The 23,639-nt window shown below is 43.2% G+C and overlaps 1 protein-coding gene across 1 annotated transcript in view; it reads right to left on the reverse strand.

Moving 5' to 3' along the window:
* Nucleotides 1-332: 332 nt before the first annotated feature.
* SLC27A2 (solute carrier family 27 member 2) overlaps nt 333-23,639 on the reverse strand; it is a 45,612-nt gene continuing 22,305 nt past the window's right edge. The window contains exons 5-10 of the mRNA XM_032856519.1: nt 14,392-14,586; nt 10,793-10,883; nt 8,000-8,198; nt 6,086-6,183; nt 1,676-1,806; nt 333-648 (exon numbers count right to left, since the gene is read on the reverse strand). Coding sequence (XP_032712410.1) covers nt 472-648; nt 1,676-1,806; nt 6,086-6,183; nt 8,000-8,198; nt 10,793-10,883; nt 14,392-14,586 — 891 coding nt within the window. The 3' untranslated portion in view covers nt 333-471. The remainder of the gene's footprint in view (nt 649-1,675; nt 1,807-6,085; nt 6,184-7,999; nt 8,199-10,792; nt 10,884-14,391; nt 14,587-23,639) is intronic.

Raw genomic sequence — 23,639 nt, forward strand, 5'->3', positions numbered from 1 at the left:
TCCACTGGACTGCTCATTAGTGACCCAGCCCCCTTACCTTTCAGCTTCTTGCCATTTTTAATTTATTTTTGTCTTTACTTTTTTTTAATCTACAATGCCATTATTATTATGATGAGTTAGGATATGTATGAAAAGTTGCCAATGACACTGTTAGGCTCAGGGTTTTTGCACTTAAAAGTCAAGAAAGAGACAATGTCATCACATCGGTTGGCATTCATCTATTTTATTATATATTTTAGAAAATAATGCACCCTCTAACAAGCTTGCTCTGCAAATTGAAAAAATACTTATCTCTAAATATTTTCACATGTCAAGGTTCAGGTGTAATTTTTAAAAAGCCTCCCTTTTTGGAATGCATAAAAAAATTGCATCTCGCAATGTTCAATCAAATTAAGGTTGGATTACACCAAATGGCTGTACTGGGTTCATTCAGTTTCTTTCTGGAAATGTGAGTTAGCCTCTCAGGAATATTCAGAGTTTCAGAACTTTATTATTGATGGCATTGTAAATGTCCTCAGTCATCGGCACATACGTTTCTGCTTTGTCATCCAAGAAATACAAGGCATCTTTGCTGACTGTCGGGTTAAAGCCCTCCTCCACGAGGGTCACTTTGCGGTGTTTAAAAGTTCCAGTGATCTCAATGGTGTCCTGAAAAACAGCAAACAGTCCACATTGGTGGAAGGTTTTGTAAACAGATGAGGGTTTAGGCCAAGGGGCAGAGGTGGGACAGGAGGGCTGGTTCAGGTGGAACCTGTGAAGGGCAGTTCCACGTATCAATACCTTGGGTTTACAGAAGCTCCACAAGGTGGGGGGTTGGCCTTTGTAGAGGTAGTTTTTCATTCCCCTGAGGCTTTAAAATCACCTGTGGGGCATGAGGGGCTGTGGATGGTGAAAGGCAGAGTAGAACTGCTTATTGAGCTCCAGGTGTTACTAGAATATCCTAATTTATGGAGGGGCGGGGCTAGGGAATCATCTTCACACAGACGGCTTTTTCTTTCTTCAGTTGATAGGTGATGGCAGACTTGAGGGTATTTCAATGTTCACATCTCTCAGCCATTCTCGTCATAAAAGCAAATGTCAGTGCTTTATGAACATCAACAGAAATAACCCTATAACTTCTGCAATAGCAGGTAATCTAATATTTCTTTTCTCAGGTCTCCAGCTACAGAATCATAGAGTTCATAGTCCAAAAGTGAGAGTGTTAAGCTAACCAACGGGTTAAGGTTTGAGAAAGAAAAAAAAAAATCCCTCTTGTGGTGAGAGTTTTAAGCCTTTGATAGTTCCAACCGGCTAATGATGCCCAGTTAAATTTCACACCTTAGAAAGATGTAGAACTACAGTGGATTTTTCCATTCTTTAGAACTGGAAACAACAAAGAGGAGGGTCGGAGCATTTCTGTTTCAAGTGCCTGTCATGTCTCATCAAACACAGACTTTGTGAGTTATCTGCTAATGCTGCTGCTGAGTGAACTGGTCTGTCTTTTAGTGAGAAAGGGATCAGAATTCGGCTTCTGCTAGTTCTATTTTCTGATTATTTCTGCTTCCTTATTGAGCTTCCAGGTTAGGGGTGGTGAAAATTTGGTTAATAGGGTTGCCATGGTAGAAGGGAGTTGTTCTCTCAGAGACAGCTGTCTCTGAGAGAGAGGATAAATGAACTCCACAGCGAGAGGTCTCACCTGTATTCTTAGAAACCGGGGCCTTGCATATGTGGGCAGGTAATCGGCAACATGGTTAAATATTTTCTTTCCATCGAATTCACAGTTTTCCTTCATTTTGATTGCGGCCATGCCAATTCGACCCTCATGACCTAGAAATCAAATGAGAAAACATTAGATGTGCTATTTATGACGCTTTCCTAGTTCAAAGAAGCGGGGACTGAGAACATGGGTTTCTTTTGGATAGTTGGAATTTTTATTTCAGATATATGTTGAAGTCATTCTAAAGCAAATACAACAACAAGAGCTAAATGCCAATTAAAATCTTCTTTTTTAAAGGTTTATTCACTTTAGAGAGGGAGAGAGGGGAGGGGCGAAGGGAGAGGGAGAGAGAAACTTTAGCAGACTCCTCACTGAGCTTGGAGCCCAATGCAGGGCTCGATCTCAAGACGGTGAGATCGTGACTGGAGCTGAGACCAAGAGTAGGACACTCAACAGACTGCGCCACCCTGGTGTCCCAATTAAATCTTTATCATACGCCAGACCCTATACTAAGTGTGTTTTATGGACTACCCCATTTAACCCTCACAACAGCCTTATGAAGAGGTAGAAATACTATCTGCATTTTACAGATGAAAAACCTGAGGCTTAAAGATATTAAGGAATTTGTTCACGTTCACACAGCAAATAATAGGCAGAGTGAGACACTGGATTGAGACAAGTGGTCATCTTTCTTAGTGGCCTCCATGAAAACACCTGAGAGGGAGACAAGTCCCACTGGTGGCTCAGGGAATTTTGGTTTTTGGACTCTGGTGAAAAGTCCTTTGTCCTCTGTCATGAACCACTGGGCTCGGTGTGCAGCGTCAGGTCTGTTGTGTTTCAGGGAACAAACACCACCTTTGAGACTTACTGATTTAATCAAGATTCTTTTTTTTTTAAAAAATATTTTATTTATTTGCGAGAGAGAGAAAGAGAATGAGAGAGAAAGAGAGCATGAGAGGGAAGAGGTCAGAGGGAGAAGTAGACTCCCTGCCAAGCCGGGAGCCCGATGTGGGACTCGATCCCAGGACTCCAGGATCATGACCTGAGCCGAAGGTAGTTGCCTAACCAACTGAGTCACCCAGGCACCCCTTAATCAAGATTCTTAATAGCTCTGTCTCTCCGCATTTCAGAGAAGCTGTGGGTCGGAAGGGTGATGGGAGGCACAAGGGTGAGCTGCTGTGGGCCCTCCGGTTGATAAGCTTTACTCCCTTAGAGGCCGTGTCTCCACGGAGATCCAGCAGCTCTTTCCTCCCTGTCAGGCAGCAACGTAAGTGGAGAGGAGTTTAGAACAATTACTCAACTGTTTTCTTGTGATGATAGTGGTAATTAGGTCTTAATACATCTTCTACCTGACCCAGCAAACCCAGCGGGAGTCTAGGTCCACTTCCCTGAACTACTTAGCTGTAATCAGAGAGAGGAAGGAGCCCGTCCTTTGTCACCTGGGCCCCAGATTTTGAAACCTCTCCCATGGTGATTGTGTGTTTACCTGTGGCTCTAAAGAAGGCAGGAAGCAAGAGGAAACATTAAAAGAAAGGAGGTGCACACCTGTACAATTTGCCTCTTAGCTGAAGGAGGGAGGAAGGGCACTGGACCCTCTTTCTGTAGGGGTCCCCACAATGGGAGCTCTCTCCAGAGCACCCATCTCAGGACTCTCAAATGTCTCTGGTTAACTTCTTTTAGAATCAAGGCAGAGTCTGATGCAACAGAAATCTTCAGCGCTGACTGGCTCTTTGCCTCTTGCTCTGACAGAGGCAATGCCCAGCTGAGACATGAATAGTCCTATTGGGTCTCCGGTCTCTGCCCGGGCTCCCAGGACTTGGTTTGGGGCCGGTTCAGCTCCAGAAGGAAGAAGGTTCTGGTTTACAGCTGTTCTGGCCAGAGTCTCTATAGAGTTGCATTGTGCAGTGTGGCAGCCACTGGTTACATTTGGCTCTTAAAATTAATTATAATAAAATCCAATAAAAAATTCAATTCCTCAGTGGTACTAGCCACATTTGAAGTGCTTAGCAGCCATGATCATTGTCCACCATATTGGACAGTGCAGACACAGAACATTTTCATTATTGCAGAAAGGTCTATAGAGAACAAAAAGTTCTGGAGAGTAGCTGGGAAGTTCTGGTGTGATACCTAATAAATGTCAACCAGACCCAAACTTTGGAGTACCTTCCTGGTCGAAAGCTGAGATGTGTGAAGGTCCTCCTGAGCTCTCTGCTACTGAGAATCACTCTGGTAGACTGGCTTGTTCTAGATAGTCTTGCTATGTTTCTAGGCTGGAATGAAGTTGGCTGTGTGCCTCGTAGACCAGCCAGCCACAGGCAAGATATCGAGAATCTCTGACCCTGAAAGCTAAGAGACATGTCTCAGCTCATCTCGAAGCTTTCAATGCTGCAGAATCCTCCCAGGACGTCACATGGACATCCAGCTTCTTCACACGTCCCAGTCACTGGTACATTCCCTGCCTTAGGAGACAGGCTTTTTCTGCTGTTGGCCTCTGGTTATAGGAGACATGTCAAGTGAAAGTTTGTTCCCTGGTGTTGCATACCTGCTCTTTGTTCTACCTGACTGCCTTAAAATCATTTGAAAACCATTAACCTCCTCTTCTTTTTGTTCTAGATGGGTGATTCCCAGATCTTACTAGTTGTTAGAGTCACTTGGGGATTAAAAGAAGGGATGAAGAGTCTTAGTCCCAAACCCTAGAGGTTCTGATCTATTAGATCTGGGCTTTAAAAAGTTTCCCAGGTTGAATCACTATACAGTACAGCTGAGACTAATACTACACTGTACGTTAACTAACTGGAACTTAGATAAAAACTCGAAACAAAAGTTTCTCAGATGATCCTGATGATCGGCCAGACAAGGCTTCAGTGCTTCTCAGAATTTAGAATTTTTTAAAAAAAATTATGGTCACACACACATAACATAAAATTCATCTTAGCTATTTTAAAGTGTACAATTCAGCAGTATTTTGTACATTCACAGTGTTGTGCAACCATCACCCGTATCTAGTTCTAGAACGTTTTTGTCACCTCCAAATCAGACTTCATTGTTTTTAAGAATCACTGGAGGGTTTGTTAAAACACAGCTGCCCAGGCCCCACCCCAGAGATTCTGATTCAGTAAGTAGGTTTGGGGTCGGCCTGAGAAATCACACTGTGAGCAAGCTCCCGAGTGACCCCGCCCTGAAGAGCATTGGATTCGATCCTTCCATTCCATTTCCCAGATTCTCTCACCTTCTCATACACATTCTTTGTGTGGTTAGCTAGAAGTGCATGCAACATTTCAGGTGGGGTCTGTGAGGGCCCAGCATGCCGTGATCGTGGACAACAAGGACATGCGTCCTTGTGTGAATTCAGACCACGTTCCAATATTGGAGGAGTGTGCTGAACCCCTCATGCTCTGTGACCTGGGATGCAGCTGCACATCCCTTCATGGCACTGCCATAGGGTTGGAGAGGAACAGGCAAGAGAAAGTCTCAAATATTCTTAAAAAAATTAAAGACAGCCCAAAGTCATGGGAAACCATCACAGCTCAGGAAAGAGAGACTTTTGGATTTCCATTTGGAAAATAGGTGAGAATCCCAAATATTGAGTTCTGGGGGAACATTAATAACATCCCTAGCACCTTATATTTGGACAGTGATTTGCAGGTTTTAATCCTCTGTCATCTATAATGACAATGATTTCTTCCCATGACAACACTCCTGGATATATCTGGTAAACAGATATTTAGTATTTATGTAGTTGAAATGAATGCGTTCTCTTGACAATCTCAACTGCAGGGCTGGTATTACCCCAAATTTTAGTGATTTGCCCAAAGTCAAACAGCCAGCAGGTACTGCAGCCAAGTTCCCAAAGTCAGAACTCAGCACTCCCCACTCTGCTGGCAGAAACAGACCCGCACATGAAGGCTTGGTGACCCCACTCTGTGTGATGATTCTGAAACTCATGGGGTGGGCTGAAGTCAAGGACCTCTTTTAAAAGAAGTCTGGACAAAGTCAGCTCCTTTTCAGTTTTTTTCTCCTAGCAATTCTACTTGTTTTTATTTCTGATTCCCGGTTCAGAGGCCAAGGTACCATTTCTCCGCCATCAAGCCTGAGGGGTGCCAAATGCAGTGTGGGACCATGCATCTTGGAGAGATCTGGCTTGCCTGAGAACCCAAGGACAGCCGGGGATTTGAACCACAGAAGGAGGCCAGGTTCAGAAGTACTGACTTGGCTGATTTACAATGGACCATAAACCAGACGTCAGCTCCTTACTGCCAGGTGGCTGAAAGAGTTGTTCAACTCTCCAGCTGACAGGCAAAAGTGATGACAAACTTTGCTCTGGGGTTAAAACAATGTTCCGTTACTGTATGGATTTAGGCATAAGGTTTAGACTTATATTGTGCATACCTGGCACGGACACTCCGTAAACATTTACTTCTTGGACGAAATCGACCAGTCCTACTATATCAGCAACTTCAGTGGTGGCCACGTTTTCTCCTTTCCAGCTGGAAGAAAAGGCAAGGTTAGCAGAGGTTACTGATGGTCCCTGGCCAGGTTGCCAGGACAGGGCAGGTGGTGTCGGCCCGAGACCTCTGGAGGGCATCAGCACCTATTTTCCACTCTCTTCCCCCAGATGCCCCTGACTCAGTCATGGGAAGGCACCTTGCTTGAGAAACAAAAGACAAAGGCGTAGAACTAAATAATAAAATGTGAAATTCCAACCTCACCACATGAAACATGACACAAAGAATGGTGTTGTTCTAGTGTTGAAATACAGGTTTGGCCTGAGAAAGGATGAGGAAATAAAAATAAGTCTCAATGACTTTTTGATGTGTTTAGGTCTCTCACTTTTCTTACTGACTTTGGTTGCTATTTAATTCAATTTAATGGAATTTCGTCCTTGTATTTCAGGGTCTCATGGCAAAGGGAAAGCTTTGAATAGGAGATATACTTTATTTGCAGGGAAGTTATAATGTTAGTGCCCAACCTGGGGCTACTTGTCCTCTTAATAATTAAAATTTGTCTTACATTGAAAAATTCTTTAGATCTCCCAGAAGTATCTTTTTAGTAACATGAAGGTGGTGGCATAAAATCATGGTATGGATCCTGACTCATGGAATACTAGAGATGGAAGGATCACTGAGGTCCTTATCTCTTTCTTTTTCTTCTTTAAGAGACGGGGTCTTGCTCTTTTGCCCAGGCTGGAGTTCAGCAGCTATTCACAGGCACAATCCCACTACTGATCAGCTGGGAGTTTTGACCTGCTCTGTATCCCACCTGGGCCAGTTCACCCCTCCTTAGACAACCCAGCGGTCCCCTGCTCCTAGGAAGTCACCATACTGATGCCAACCTTAGTGCAGACACCCGATCGGCATAGCGCGCTACAGTCCAGAACTCCTGGGCTCAAGCGATCCTCCTGCCTCAGCCTCCCGAGTAGCTGGGAATATAGGCGCGCACCACCTCGCCTGGCAGGTCCTTATTTCATGGGTGAAGGAATCGGGCTTGAGAAAGGTTACCTGCCGTGATAGCACAGCTGGGTCAGGAGGAGAGGTGAGCTTAGGCGCTTGGTTCTCCTCATTCCTATTCTTGCTCTTCCTACTGCAGCCAGACACCTTCCATCCATTCCTCATTCATTCATTCATTCATTCATGTGTGTTAAGCTCCGAGCTAGGTGCTGGGGGGTGAACCAGCAGGCACAGGGCCTGGCCTCAAGGACCTTACACAGGAAGCAAGCTGATTAAACCCAAGTGTCATGAGGTTGGGGGCCCATGCTGCGGTTGGGAATTAGTTTCATGGTCTTCTTGTAATGACCTCCAAACTTCATGGTGCTGACTTGGGTTTCTGTGGGAAACCACCTGGTTAGGGCTGGAGGGAGCGAGGGAGGGAGGGAAACAGGTGGGGCTCAGAACACTCCACCTCCTCTTCAGCCCATCAACTCCACATGAGTTTGCCTTTGGTTTTACCTGAAGAAAGGCCCCATGATTGGAAACAGTGTGAAAATTCCTGGCTGTCCTACGAGTGTCTGGTAATAATGGAGGATAAAGGAGAGGAATTGGATGGACTATTGGGCCTCAAAAGTCGGGCCCAAGTTTTCTGCCTTTTTCTCATCTGGTGTTGCTCAAGCAAGTTAACTGTGCGTTGCAGAGTGACACTTTCTGTGTTTTGTTGCTTATTTTCTGGGAATACAGAAGGTTGAACTGACGCACCGAGAGACAGAAGGAAAGGGAGCATCAGAGCCAAAGTAGAATGCAGTTCCAATTTAGGAGGCAGCCAAATTGTACATGTGTTAGTTTTTTTGCTCAATAATTCAGAGAAACCAACCGGAAAGTATCTCCAACTCGGTCGTGGAAGTAGATGAAATTGTCATGGTCAATCATTAAGAGATCTCCACTATTGAAATAGAGGTCTCCTTTCTTAAAGACGTCTCTCAGTTTTTTCTTCTCTGTCTGAGTATTTCCTCCAGCATAGCCAGAAAAGGGTGTAAGTGGTGTGATTCTGCAAACGAGGAGTCCAACCTCACCTAGGACAGAAGAGAGTAAACTATTATTTTATCTGCTAGCAGCAGGCAAATTTTATTAGTAACATTCTCTGGAAACTGTTGCCATAAACTCAGAAAAGGATATCTTCACGTGTGGCCCTTAAACCTGCTGAAAGTACCATTTTTAAATGTAATTTTATTTATTTAATTTTATTTTCAAATGCCATTTTTTAATGTTATAGGGTCTGGCATTAAGCCTGTCTTCCACAATGAAAAAATTAAAGACTTTATTTATAATTAAAATACTCTCAGAAAAATGTAGTGCGATGTTCAGGTTGCATTTTCGGTTACCTTTATTAGAAATCATTTACAAAGCTGGCACAACATTGATCTCATTTTCCATGTACAGTGGTAACATTCAGATGCTTATCATTTTAATAATTTGCATACAGTATTTGGAATCAGTTTTTGAACTTGCAAACGGAAGATATTTTCTCCTTTACCTCAACCTTTCATTTTCTACTACCTAAGACAACTCCCAAGTGAAACATCCCTATCATTCTGTCTTAGTTTTATAGTATTTCCAAGACATAAACTTATAAAATTCTCTTTCAATCTATTTTGATTGACCAAATGCACAGATTTTCTAAATTCTAGATCTTGAAACTCCGTATATATCTGTTCCTCAAGTGGATCTTAAAATTCTTCCAAAAGTGACGTGTTCAAATAATTCTTATCCCATTTTACAGAAGATATGCCTATCCCTCATGTGCATAACCCTAAGTCCTGCCAATGGACATTGCCCCAGTTAGCAAATAACCCCGGGCTGAAATTAGCATATATTTTTTTCAGACTACTCCCAGATTTTAAAATTTGTAATGAAATTGAAACTCATTGGTTTTCCTGTGCCTTTTCAAACTCTTGTAATTGGGTTTTGATCACATTTTATTTTAAAGAGGCTAACGCATGGCTTAAAATAATAAAATCTCCCTTCCAACTACTAGCCAGGCCCAACCCTGCTTAGCTTCCGAGATCAGATGAGATCGGGTGTGTTCAGGGTGGTATGGCCATAGACTTAAAATAATAAAATCTAAGTAACACCAAGCTAAGAAAATGTTTTTAAAACCTATCCTTTTATATATTTATATTTATATATTTTATATATTTTTAAATATATAAAATATTTATATATTTTTATATATTTATTTATTTATTTATATATTTATATAAATATATATTTATATTTATATGTTTAATATATTTATATTTAATATATTTATATTTATTTTTATTTATATTTATATATTTTTAAAGATTTTATTTATTTATTTATTTGAGAGAGAGAGAGAGAGAGGGAGAGAGAGAGAGAGCATGAGGGGGGGAGGGTCAGAGGGAGAAGCAGACTCCATGCAGAGCAGGGAACCCGATAAAGAACTTGATCCTGGGACTTCAGGATCATGACCTGAGTTGGTTAACCAACTGAGCCACCCAGGTTCCCCTCTGCCATTTATATTGAAATGTGTGAAACCTGGCTTTAATAGGGGGTTTTGAGGAGCCTGCGTGGCTCAGTTGGTTAAGCAACTGCCTTTGGCTCAGGTCATGATCCCAGAGTCCTGGAATTGAACCCCGCATTGGGCTCCCTGCTTGGTGGGAAGCCTGCTTCTCCGTCTCCCACTCCCTCTGCTTAAGTTCCCTCTCTGGCTGTCTCTCTCTCTCTGTCAAATAAATAAATAAATAAATAAAAATCTTAAAAAAAATGGGTTTTGGAACATGCCGAGTAAACCTAGAGTAAGAGTGATAGAGGTCTTGAGAATTTTCAATTAGCAACTTTGTTGTTTTCATTCCTTGGTAGAAATGTGAAAAAAATGCCTAGCTTTGGAGCAAAATAACACAATGATAAGAAGTGGTGAATGCAAGAGAACAAAAAAGAAAGAAACCAAGAAAACCAATCAAACAAACAAAACAACTGTTGCCATACAATCCATTGGCAACATGCTGGCTGTAGGAAGGGTCTCTTTCCATGCCCACGTACATGCATATTCATACACTTCATATACACATGTATAGACACTGTACACACAAAGTACAGAAGTCTATGTGGCCACACATTTGTAATTCTAAAAATGTTAGTATTTTACCGAATAATGACTTACACACATCATTGGACAAATGCACAGTATTTTAAGCTTGAAAGTGAAGGAAGACCCACTAAATTGAACTAGATTTTGCAACCATCATTCCATATCCCTTTCCACGAAATACCTCACAGACAGGAAGTTGTTAAGCTAGGTTTCAAAGTATAACTATGCTACATGTAGTGGTAAATTAATACCTTTTGGAATTCCTGGAATTAATTATTTCTGAGGGTATTAAATAAATCTCTTTTATTCCCCCACCCTAAAAAAAATTTTTTTTTTTTACCACGTATTCATTTTAGCAACTGTATGTTAGTTCTTTTTTTTTTTTTTTTTAACAACCTGATGCAGGGCTCAATCCCAGGATCCTGAGATTATGACCTGAGCCACAGGAAGAGGCTTAACCCACTGAACCACCCAGGCGCCCCTGTATGTTAGTTCTTAATAGTCACTTGATAATGGTAAAAAAACCGAGGTTAACTGAACAGAACTCTCCGGTACCTTTGGGAACTCTGATGCAATATCCATTTCCATCTCTCATAGGCTCATCTTTCTCCACGTCATATTTAATCAGATCGTAAGTTATGACTTTCTAGAAAAATTAAAATATATAATTTTATTTTATTTTATTTACTTTTAAAGATTTTATTTATTTGAGAGAGAGCAAGAGAGCGTGCACACAGGAGCACAAGCATGGGGAGGGGTGGAGGCAGAGGGAGAAGCAGACCCTTGCTGAGCAGGAACCTGGACACGGGGCTCCATTCCAGGACTCTGGGATCATGACCTGAGCTGAAGGCAGATGCTTAACTGACGGAGCCAACTAGGAGCCCCAAAATATATCATTTTAAATATAAATTTCTTCACATCTTTCCCCTTTTATTGTGGCATGGCATACATTAAGTACAAAAAGTACATAAATCTTAAACAGCCAGTTTGGTAAAATTACGTATGGACACATCCATGTCACTACCACACAGACCAAGAAATAAAACACTTCCATATACTGTCAAAGTCTCCTCTTGCCCCTTTCTGTCATGTCCACTGCTATTCTAACATATCACCATCAATTATCTTACACTTCAAATAAATGAGGTAAGGAGATAAAGTATGTGCCCTTGTTCCCGCTTTTATTCTGTATAATGTCTGTTACTCGTCTAGCCACGCTGTTTTTTTTTTCCCAATGGTTTATTTTTTATTGCCACGGGATTTTCCTTGTATGAATACACCACAATTGATCTATCTTCCTGTTAATTGGCATTTGGACTGTTTCCAGTTTTTAGACTTTTACAAATGATGATGTTGTGAACACTCTCTCACGTGTTTTGGTAGACCTATCACAAGGGGGTTTTAAAAACCTGTATGCCACTGTTAGATGTTTCACGTTTCCACATATTTTCCAATATAGTTAAGGCTCAGTGCTATAATTATTTCATGCGTGTGGCTATCAAATGATTAAAACTCCACCATTTTCACATATACATTTCAAAGACATAAGAATTTAAATTTATGTAGTCCAGTAAGAGAAATAAACATATGATTTTCTCTACTAATATTCTCTACTCTTATTTCCTCTACTAAATCTGACAGTATTTAGAAGTAATTATTAGCCAGGAAGACTGTGTCCGCTTCAGATTTAAGTTTATATGATAAGTTAACCAGTCCTATGCCTCAATAGTAGCAGATAACCATTACAAAGCAAGTAGCATTCATAGTCTGCCAATGTTAGATCTTGTTTATTTGCAAGGGTATAAAAAATTTGGGGCTGGTAACTAATGTTTTTTTCCACATCAGTTGCAGGGGCATCTTCTCCCTCCTCCCACTTTTTTTTTTTTTCCCAATTAAAAAAATACCGGGATGCTTGGGTGGCTCAGTGGGTTAAAGCCTCTGCCTTCGGCTCAGGTCACGATCTCAGGGTCCTGGGATCGAGTCCCACATCGGGCTCCCTGCTCAGTGGGGAGCCTGCTTCCTCCTCCCTCTCTCTCTCTCTGACTGCCTCTCTGCCTGCTCGTGATCTCTCTCTGTCAAATAAATACATAAAAAATCTTATTAAAAATACCTTCTTGTTTAAAGCCGAAAAATTGACAATAAAACATGGCAATCAACGGATAAGAGGCCAAGAACTAAGTAATATATGGCACCAACTTCTAAGGTCCTCAGGTCTGGTTTAAAATGAGTTTCCCTGACATTTGTCTTTTTGAGGGTCAGTAGTAATGACATGGATGTCTTGTACCATGTCTCAATCAACTCAGCCTCCTACCCTTTCTTGTTCTGAGTTGCATTTGACCTGGGTACCCGAGGTTTGGGCTGCTGTGGGTTGAAATGAAGCTAGCTAGAGAAGACTGACCTTATCAGGTATGGTTGCAGTGGGGAGTAAGAAATGGATTCTCAGCCCTGTAGCAGCTCTGCCCTGTAGAATTTTCAGCTATGATGGAAATGCTCTACATCTGAACTGCCCAACACAGTAGCCATGAAACACATGTGGCTACTGAGCATGTGAAATGTGGCTGGCGAGAGGGAAGTACTGAATTAAAAATGTCATTTACATCATTTAAATAGAAATGGCCACATATAGTTAGTGGCCACTGAGCCAGATGGCACAGGCGTGGAGGACGGTGGCAGGACCTGTGTCGCACAGACGTGGCTGTCAGTGTCTGAGAGGTTCCTGGGGCTTGAGAATGCCTTGAGATAAGGCCAGAATATGGGGAATGGGATGATAATAAGCACAATAGCTATAGCTAATAATTGTTCACGGCTATTTTATGACAGGCATTGGGCTATAGCCTCTAAGGACTTTTTTCCCAAGCTATTTAATTCTTTCAATAACCCTTTCCCCTCTATAAATACAGAGTTTGGGCCAGATGCACTAGGCTCTACATTTTCTCTCTTTTTTAAAAATATTTTATTTATTTATTTGACAGAGAGCTAGAGAGAGAGCACAAGTAAGCAGAGCGGCAGGGAGAGGGAGAGAGAGAAGCAGGCTCTCCGCCGAGCAGGGAGCCCGATGTGGGGCTCGATCCCAAGACCCTGGAATCAAGACCTGAGCCGAAGGCAGCTGCTTAACCAGCTGAGCCACCCGGGAGCCCCACATTTTCTCTTTTTATCTTTGTTTTGCAAACAATGAAAGGGAGGCCTAAGCAACAGAAGTGACTTGCTCAAGGTCGCCCAGTCAGTATGCAACGTGCTGAAATTTGATCTCTTGAGGCCCAGCTCTTATGCACACAAATTGCTGTCCTTTGGACTCTAAGGATTAGCCCATCCTGTTGCCTGGGAGCTCTGGTGTAACCATTCAGGGCCAGGCAGGAAAGGCTGCCAGTGGAATAGTGACAGCTGGGACCGCTCCAGCCAGTGGAGACTCAGCCTTCGCTGAAAATTCCTGGGATTGCTGAAAGACGGGATCACCCGGAAGACTGACGGCTCAAACACAAAAAAGGCAAAGAGACACGTCTGGAGACACCAGACAATAAACACCTGAGTGGGAGCAGAGACTGCTGTGGGAGCTGGCCGAAAAATAACAACTAGCATTCTGGTGGAGTCCTCGGGGAAATATGAATGTTTGTGAGATCCCAGAGCCGGGGCACGTTCCAGTTCTCTGGGAGGTCCAAATGGTGGTTCTGAATCTTGGCGTCACAGTTTTTGGCAAACACTGATGTGGGTGCCCTGCTCCAGAACCATGGGACCCAGAGCTCAGGGGGTGGCACCCTGTCCCTGTAGGCGTACAAAGGTCCCCCCGTCACTGTGAGACACAGGACCATGAGAGAGAAATACCCCGTTTCACAGTGTGCGGTCAACTTACCCAACCAGTAGGCTTCCGGTATTTGGTCATCTACACTCATAAATGCATTGGGAATATTGCGCAGAAGTTGCAGGTAGCAAAGGCGTAATAGGTTGTTATTATGAGAAACTGAGATTTAAAAATGAAAGGGCCCTGTCACTTTGCATTCACTGTCATAGAGAATGAGCAGACCCTCTCTTGGAGACACGGATTGACCATGGCTCTGATGCGGTACGAGCTTCTGAGAACATCGTCATGACACAGCTTTTAAGAAGTCTCTGTATTCTGAAAGGCAGTCCCGTACGCTTTCATCTTTCAATGTACTTACTTTCTGTAGGTAGTTTACTCTCCCGACAGCACCGATTTTTCTCGTGTAATTCATAAAGGCGATATTGCCTTCAGTGGCAGCGTAGAACTCATAAATCCAAATGTCCCCAAATCTCCTGATGAATTCCCTCCACACATCTGCTCGCAAGCCGTTTCCTATGGCCAGTCTCACTTTATGGACGCGATCATTTGGTTTCTGTGGCAGGAGAAGGAGAGACCAAATTAAATCCTCTCTGGAGACTGCACTTATATCCTTGTAATCGCCATTACGTTTCTACACATTTATGTTGGTTATGGATTCACCTCTTAGTGCACGCCTTTTCTGTTACTCACACCACATCACGCACCTTCCTCGCCAACCCACGTGGTTTGGGCCGACAGCTAGAACTCCGATTTAATAACCCAAAGACTTGGCTTTTCCTATTTTGATTTTTAAAAGGTAAGGTGAGATGATTTGATAGAACTAAATGAGGCCAACATTTAATCCACGTCCACTCTGAAGCTAGACTAAGGTACTGACTGTTTTCTTGATGGGGCTGGTGAATTTCAGTGAACTACCAAAGAGGAGGGATCATATGGGAAAGATCTACCAAAGGCTCACAACCATCTTCACTTGACAGGGAAGAAGAAAACTGGGAACACAGTGTAAGGAGAGAGAATGATTTTCTACAGAGTGATTACTGTTAGGGTCTCAGGGGTGGAGAGAAGATTTTTTTTAAAGATTTTATTTATTTGAGAGAGAAAGTGAGCATGAGTGCGGGAAGGGAGGGAGGGGGAAAAGCAGGCTCCTCACTGAGCAGGGAGCTGGATTAGGGGCTTGATTTGGGGTTTGATCCCAGGACCCTGCGATCATGACTCAAGCCAAAGGCAGACACTTAACTGCCTGAGCCAGCCAGGTGCCTCTGGAGAGAAGACTCATGATCATGTCCTCATTTCATAGACCCAGAGGTCACAAAACCAGGTAAAGCTGAACCACGACGATGAAAATGTCCCAGGGGGACTGGGAAGGGGAAGAGAGAGAGGAAGCTGGCTCCCAGTTGCCTTGGGTGGCCTGGGAGGAATATGTTTTGCTATAAATAAAAATCACAAAGGAAAAATTGTTTTTTTTTTTAAGGTTTTATTTATTTGACAGACAGAGATCCCAAGCAGGCTGAGAGGCAGGCAGAGAGAGAGAGAGAGAGGAGGAAGCAGGCTCCCCGCTGAGCAGAGAGCCTGACGCGGGGCTCCATCCCAGGATCCTGGGATCATGACCTGAGCCAAAGGCAGAGGCTTTAACCCACTGAGCCACCCAGGCGCCCCACAAAGGAAAAATTGTTTTGAGTGTAAGAACTGAAAGGAGAGCTTGTGTCAGCGGGAGAGGTGGAGTTAGGACCTGGTTGCTTTCCATTCAACCACAATTGCTTGTGAGGCCCCTATAAATACGCCAAATCTGTAGTAATTTCAATAATATTTTATACCAATAATATACTAATAATACAATTTATTGTATACTATAATATACTAATAATGCAATTTATGTTCTCCAGGAGATCATAGTCTGGTGGTGGGAGAGGAAGGTAAACAAGTATAATTTTAACTTGCAAATTCTGTAATTCTATGACCTTTAACAGGAAATGTAATGGAATGGGTGAAAGTGCCTGGTAACCAGACCTCTCACTTCAAATGTTAAGTTCTTGGATCGGACAACAAATTTGCTTAAGAGGGCAAAGCTTCTAAAGAGCATTTCTTACCTTATTTCCTATTCTGTGAAATCACTCTGAAGTTATTTTGGGATAAGAGTTCCTCTTAGAAAAGAGATGTTGGCATTGAGAGACTGGCCGTTCTCTGGTAAGGGGAGGGCATTTGATAAGATGGATAAAAACCAAACCAAAACAAAGCTTGAATTGAGTTCCACGTGAGAGGAGGCAGTGGGTCAGGGGAGCAGTATAGATGCCTTTCATTTTTGAGTACTTGTTGGTGAAAAGTCAGGTGGTGAAGTGTTCTCAGGAGTCCTAACCAACAAAGTGGACAGATACTGGTTTTTGTAAAAACTGGGTCCCTTGTGTGGCCTTCTGAGGGGGAAATGTGTGTAGAGCCCAGGGGTCTCATGCTAGTAGCATGAACTTCAACATTCTGACTGAGCGGGAACCTATTCTCTTAATCAGCAAGCTAGGTCCATAGGTCACAGAATCTACAGATCTTCCTCGATTTCTGATGGCATTACATCCCAATAAACCCACCATAAATTAATAATGTCCTAGGTCAAAAATGCTTTTTATTCACCTACTCTACCAGACATTATAGCTTAACCTAGCATCCCTTAAGCGTGTTCAGAACACATATATAAGCCTACAGCTGGGCAAAGCTCCAGCACAAACCCTACTTTATAATACGGTATTGAAGATGTCAGGTAATTGATTGAATACTGTACTGAAAGTGAGACACAGAATGGTTGTCTGGGTCTTGGCTGTTCACCCTTGTGATCGTATGGCTGACTGGGAGCTGTGGCTCACTGAGGCTGCCCAGCCTCATGAGAGAGGAGCAGAGTATCTATTGCTAGATGGGAAAAGATCAAAATTCAAAACTCAGCATATGGCTTCTACTGAGTGTGTACCACTTTCATACCACGGTAAGGTAAAAAAAAAAAAAATCATAGGCAGAACCATCATAAGTTGGGGACTATCTGTATTCCCTTTTAGAATTAGAAGGTACCTAGAAGCGGGGAGACCATATGCCTGGTTTGTCAGGGCCAGTCCTGGTTTATGCCCGTGGTCCTGATGTGCTTATTAATTACACTCCTTTCACTCCCAAGTGTCCCCTTTTAAACAGAGAATTGGAGGGTCACCCTTCCACAAGGCACTCTTCCCAGTTAAGGATTGTCAGCTTTTCAGAGATTACCCTTGCCTCCCACACTGCTGTCCCTCACTGCCCCTCCAGGAATAAAACATCATAAATATTCGAAGAATACTGACTTTTGCTCTAAAAAATAATGTCCTGACCTGGGGCTAACCTGCTCCCAAGCCTGTGTGAGAAGCTCCAAAGTAGCATTCCAGTGTGTAAACCTGAGACTTGACTAAATCCACGTGCAGCCCATAATCACCCTCTTAGATCATTTCCTTTTCTGATGGGTGGTGAACGTTGCTCTCCCCCATGGGATTATAAACTCCTCTGAGGCCAAGTGGATCTCTATATCATCGGCAATGCCTGCACCTGGACTCTGCATACAGTCCAATCGCTGCAATCAAAGAAGGAGTAACCTCCACCGGGAAGCCCTCAAGCTTTCTGTTGGACAGTTAATGGTCCCGACATCAGCCCAAGGGCAGGCAGCCCAAAGGCAGTATAGGGCACAGCAGGCGGCAGGTGCCTCGGGTGTCTGGGCAACTGGCCAACCTGCCTCACAGGAGCAGCTGTCACCTGGGTGTGGCAGTTAGTTGGGATGAGAGTCACAATACCACAAGCTCGGTTTTCATCATGAACTGAGGGATCTCATTACACCAGCAGAAGGGATTAAGGCTGTAAGCTGGAGGTGTTTTCGTGCACCAACTGGGAGATCCTGGAACCTTCTGCCATGTCTGGTTCTCACCCAAGTTTTCCTCGCCCCTGGCTGAGCATACCGGGTGTGATCTGAGTTTTCCTTGCCTGTGAGAAACCGTGTTTCCTGATCATCAAATTCACTCCTCAAGGGAGCTGTATTTTACGTCAAGAATCATCTGCTTGTTTAACAGAGATCAAACTTTTGATTCCACATGAGAGAGGTGAGGGCACATGCACACACACCCGGGGGGACTGAAATCCACACTAGGATTTGATGACTAAAAGGTGAGAGGTTAGGGTGTCCAGAGAGGAACGAAAAGCACCAGGTAAACAGAAAACTTTCATCGAGAGTCTTACTACTATGTGCCAGGCATTTGACTCTCATGGTCTTGCTCAGATTTCTATAGAATCCTACCAAAATGTGATAGATAATAAAAGTATTTGCCCCTGGGGTGCCTGGGTGGCTCAGTCGGTTAGGTGTCTGACTCCTGACAGCTCAGGTCTTGATCTCAGGGTTGTGAGTTAAACCCTGCATTAGGCTCCATGTTGGGTGTGCAGCCTACTTTAAAAAAAAAAATTGCCTCAATTACAGTTCAGGAATCAGAGTCTCAAAAAGATGAAAATAGTTTGCTATAGATCACATAGGTAGCAACATAGTTCTCCAAGATTCAAATCCAAATGCATGTGACTTCAGAGAGAATGCTTTTCCTTGGTTCGAAAAAAAAAAAAAAAAAGTGGCACATGTGCAGTTTACATTCTAACAGTCCAAGCACTGAAAGGTTTTTAAATGGTGGATGCTGTCTCCTTACTTGATTGCTCCATCCTTTGCCTCCTCTCTACCACCTGGAGGCTTACACTGTCCACTCTTGTAATCAGTGCCATTGTCACTCTTGAAATCAGTGCCAATCCAATCCAATGTCAACTTCTTTCTCTTCTTTCCGGCTTCTAAATTACATGCTTAGACTGCTATCTTTTGATTAATCAATTTTAGGTGTTATTTGTTGACTTTCTATTGTGCTGGAAGAAGTTTAAGCTCTCTATCATTCTCTTCAGTTTTTCCAATATTGCAGTTTTTAGTTAACTCAATATTCAGTGCTCACATTTTGCTCATCATATACTACTGATGAGCCAAGGAATACACTCTGATCCAATTATTGAGGCAATTTTTATTTTTCCTGCAATTCACTGCCACCTACCCATTTGCTTTGTTTTCTTTTTCTATTCACAGGTCTTTCCTCACCACCCAACAGCTTGGAAATACAATGTTCTTCATGGTGATATTCACCAGATGCCATAATTTCCTTTTCCCTTTATGCTTTCCTGTTAGCCCTCTGCTCCAATCTGGACTGGTTGCTCTCCAGGTCTGGAGATCCCTTTCCCTCTCTCTCCTGGCTCCTCAGCTCTCTCTTCTCATTCTCTTGTTTGCATGGAGCACTTTCTCTAGTAACTTCCTAAGGAGGGTGTATAGGAGGTAAGCTATTTTGAGATTTTGAATGTCTGAAAATGTTCCTACTGTACACTTGATTGATAATTTGATCGGATATAGAATTCTAGATAGGCAGTACTTTTTACTAAGAATTTTGAAGGCATTGATCTTTTGTCTTCTAGCTTGCAGTACTGCTGTTGCCAAGTCAAATGTTACTCTTACAGACTCTTTCCTCTCTCTCTCTCTCTCTCTTTTTTAGTAGCTTTATATTTCATCCTGGTGTTTAAAATTTTTAAGTTGCACTCATTTCATTGGGTACTCACTTGGCTCTTTCAATTTGTCCTTCAGCTCTAGGAAGTCTTCTTTCCTTTTTTACTCTTTTTTTTTTTTTTAATTTTAAAAAGTTGTTTCTCTTCAGCATTTTTTTTTCAGATAGGTTGACCATTACTGTTTTCATTTCACTTTCAAGAAATATTATTGTTATTATTATTATTATTTAAAGTAGGCTCCACACCCAGCATGGAGCCCAGTGTGGGCCTTGAACTCATGACCCTGATATCAAGACTGAACTGGAGGGGCGCCTGGGTGGCTCAGTGGGTTAAGCCGCTGCCTTCGGCTCAGGTCATGATCTCCGGGTCCTGGGATCGAGTCAAGCATCGGGCTCTCTGCTCAGCAGGGAGCCTGCTTCCCTCTCTCTCTCTCTCTCTCTGCCTGCCTCTCCATCTACTTGTGATCTCTCTCTGTCAAATAAATAAATAAAATCTTAAAAAAAAAAAGACTTAACTGGAGATCAAGAGTTGGATGCTTAGAAATAAGTCAGTTGGAGAAAAACAACTATCATATGATCTCCCTGATATGAGGAAGTAGAGATGCAACGTGGGGGGTAGGAAAAGAATAAATGAAACAAGATGGGATCAGGAGGGAGACAAACCATAAGAGACTCTTAGTCTCACAAAACAAACTGAGGGTTGAGGTGGGGGGCGGGGGAGGTGGGTAGGGAGAGGGAGGTGGGGTTATGGACATTGGGGAAGGTATGTGCTATGGTGAGTGCTGTTAAGTGTGTAAACCTGACGATTCACGAACCTGTACCCCTGGGGCTAATAATACATTATATGATAATAAAAAAATTAAAAAAAATTAAAAAAGAGTTGGATACTTAACTGACTGAGGCTATTGCCAGTAGCTTCTGCACTGTTCCATGACAGGGTAGTTCTAGCTGAGAATTAGACTTCTAGATTCTTTTGCCTACAAGCATAAACTGGCTACTGGAGTTCTAGAAGCTGTGCAAGGGAAGGGCATTGGCACCCTCTCCGGTTAATAAGTAGATATTTACTCAATCTCTGTTTTCAGTGTTTCACCCTGCCCACCTCCCCTTGTAGGGTCCCTGATTTCAGAGCTCTTCTAGGTGTTCTCCAGAGAATAAACCTCCAGTCTACCACAAGGGTGGGAGAGGGGAGCAGAGGTTTAGGGATTTTTTACACAGATTTTCCATAATCCTCCTGTTTTCAAGCTTGAAACCTCAGTCCATCTCTAGTTGTTTTTGATGCCCCTGATTTCTCAGGTTTCAGGAAGTCAATCAACTTCCTTCTTGGTACCAGCTTCTTAGCTTTCACCTCTCTCAATCCCATGATGTCAGTGACCTTCATCTTTCAGTTCTCTATACTATGTAGTTTCCTGTTGCAATGTCTCTTAGTTTCTCTTTGTTTTGGGGAGATTTTTTAAGAAATGAAAAAACAGAGGCATTCACCATCTTAGAAAAATTCTAGAGTCCCGGGTGCCTGGGTGGCTCAGTTGGTTGCGCCACTGCCTTCAGCTCAGGCTATGATCCCGGGGTCTCGGGATTGAGTCCCGCAGTGGGCTCCCAGCTCTGCGGGGAGTCTGCTTCTCCCTCTGACCGTCTTCCCTCTCATCTCTCTTTCACTCTCTCAAATAAATAAATGAATCTTAAAAAAAAAAAAAAGAAAAATTTTAGAGTCCCTTATCTTTTTTTTTTAAAGATTTTATTTATTTATTTGAGAGAGAGAGAGAGAAGGGGCAGAGGAAGAGGGAGGGGCAGAGGGAGAAGCAGACTCACTGCCGATCAGGGAGATGGACAGGGGGCTCGATCCCAGGACCTTGAGATGATGACCTGAGCTGAAGGCAGACACTTAACTGACTGAACCACCCAGGCACCCCACCAGAGTACCTGATCTTAACAACTAATATGCTATACTTCTGTTTGGATCCCCTAGGACAAAAGAAAACCCCCAGTGACAGGAATGAAAGGAAGAGGATCAATTTTTCTGCTCTACAGAGAAGGCTTTCTCCCTCCAGTGCATCTTCTCACTGAAGCCAAAGGGACTGTCTAAAAACATTGTCTCCCCATCAGTCTTCCATGGAAGGTCCTTCCATGCTTTGTTATGTTCACATTTAAGTCTCAGCACAGCAAAGCCCTTGTCACCTGGCCCCATCATCCAGTCTTGCCTCCTGCTACACTGCTTGCAGCTCCCAACATGCCAGTCCTTCACGCCACTCTGCACACCCTGTTCCAGGGAACCAGAAGCCCTTCTTTCATTGCACGGCTGGTAAGTTTCTCTGCACCCCTCGAAACTCACCTTCTGTGGGAAACCTTCTCTGATTCTGCTCTCTTTACCTCTTTCATTTTTCTGCTTTCCTTTCCCTTTTTTGCCCTGCCCCAGCTTGCCCCTGAGAGGTCAAACTGGTCACTGCCTACTCGTGCTGCTAAATACCCTCCACTCTACATTCTGTCAGAATGGAGGTGATGCAGAGACAGACATGTGAGGTTGGGAGCTTATCTAATTTTGGACGGAAGGCAGATGACTCGAGGAGGTAACAGTAGGGAAGTAAGTTGAGCCTATTCAGCGGTCTCAGAATTCCAGTGGTTCTTACTTCCCCTTCCAAATACCATGACTTCTATGTGTGGCCCCTGGAACTCTTTTCTGGTTCCCTTTTCCTTCTCCCTCTCCTCCCACTGCCCTGGTCATACATACCCCGGGCAAGCAGTACGAAGCCTCATTGAGACCCATTCCATGGCTTAGTCCCGAACTGGAGCAGAGAAACACTGAGCTTTGGCAGTATCTTGTTCCAATAAATTTATCTTTTTCCTAAATGGCATTGCTGTTTAAGCAACTACACAAAACAAAATGGGAGATGACAGCTGCATGCTGAACCAGACTGGACTTCCATAGTAAACAGGTATCCTGGACGCTAAAGCCCATACGTAACAATGGAAGACAGGTAAGATGGATCAAGAAATTTCTACAGTAACACTGTAAAAGCACTAGTCAGCAGCTTTGTTATCCAAGCCCCACTCAACTTTAGATGAGCGTGATTGACTCATTTGAATGTCCTCTCATTTCTTCCTTCCCACCCGTGGAGCCAGAATTTTCTCTGATTCATTTGATGATAGATATGGAGCACCTACTAGGAGGTACACATTCTTAGGCACTGAAGATGATGATGATAATGGCTACTCTTTGTTGATTATTTACTAAGCATCAGGTATTTTGTTCAGTACTTTCTTAATCATCTCGTTTTTGTCTTCACAGCCCCCTATGAAGTAGGTACTATTGTTTACCCTGCTGGAGGACAGGAAAGTGAGAGAGAGTTTAACTGTCCCGTTCACATGGTCATTGGTTTCAGGCCTGGTGACCCCTGAGTCTTGGTTCTTAAGCACTACATTCTTCGCTTGAGCCAAATCTGAATTCCTATGCTAAGGGTGGCTTGGTGACATGCCTCCCTAGTCGTCTGCTCGATCAAAGGAGCTAGTGACAAACTGAGGATTTTGGAGGGGAAGGGAGTGGGGGACTGGGTGAGCCTGGTGGTGGGTACTAAGGAGGGCACGTATTGCATGGAGCACTGGGTGTGGTGCATAAACAATGAATCTTGGAACACTGAAAAAATAAATTAAAAAAAAAAAAAAGGATCTACTGAATAGGATTAAGACAAGGGACAAGCAGAGGAGCCTCCACCTCCCTGACATTGTTCCAGAGTTTCTCGAGAAGCAGTGCCAAGTCTGTGGACGGGGGTCATTTGGTTTATCTGCTCGGCTGAGGCAGGAGTTTCCTCCCTAATATCCACTGCTTAGGATGGGGGGTGTTAGCCCCTCCAGTGACAGCCTATTCTAGACAGCTCTAAGGATGCAAAACTTCCTGATTACATTGGTCCAGAGCCTTCCACCACCAGTTCTAGTTCTTTATCCACTCCGTTTGAGAAGACCTTTTGATGCAATCTTTCTTTAAGCTCCTTTAAATCCATAGAATTTGGGTCGTCTATTGTGACCTATTTTTTTAAAAATTATGGTTAAATAC

This window comes from Lontra canadensis, unplaced genomic scaffold (assembly GCF_010015895.1).
Source record: "Lontra canadensis isolate GAN:19392208 unplaced genomic scaffold, GSC_riverotter_1.0 scaffold12, whole genome shotgun sequence".
In the NCBI taxonomy this organism is placed as follows: Eukaryota; Metazoa; Chordata; class Mammalia; order Carnivora; family Mustelidae; genus Lontra; species Lontra canadensis.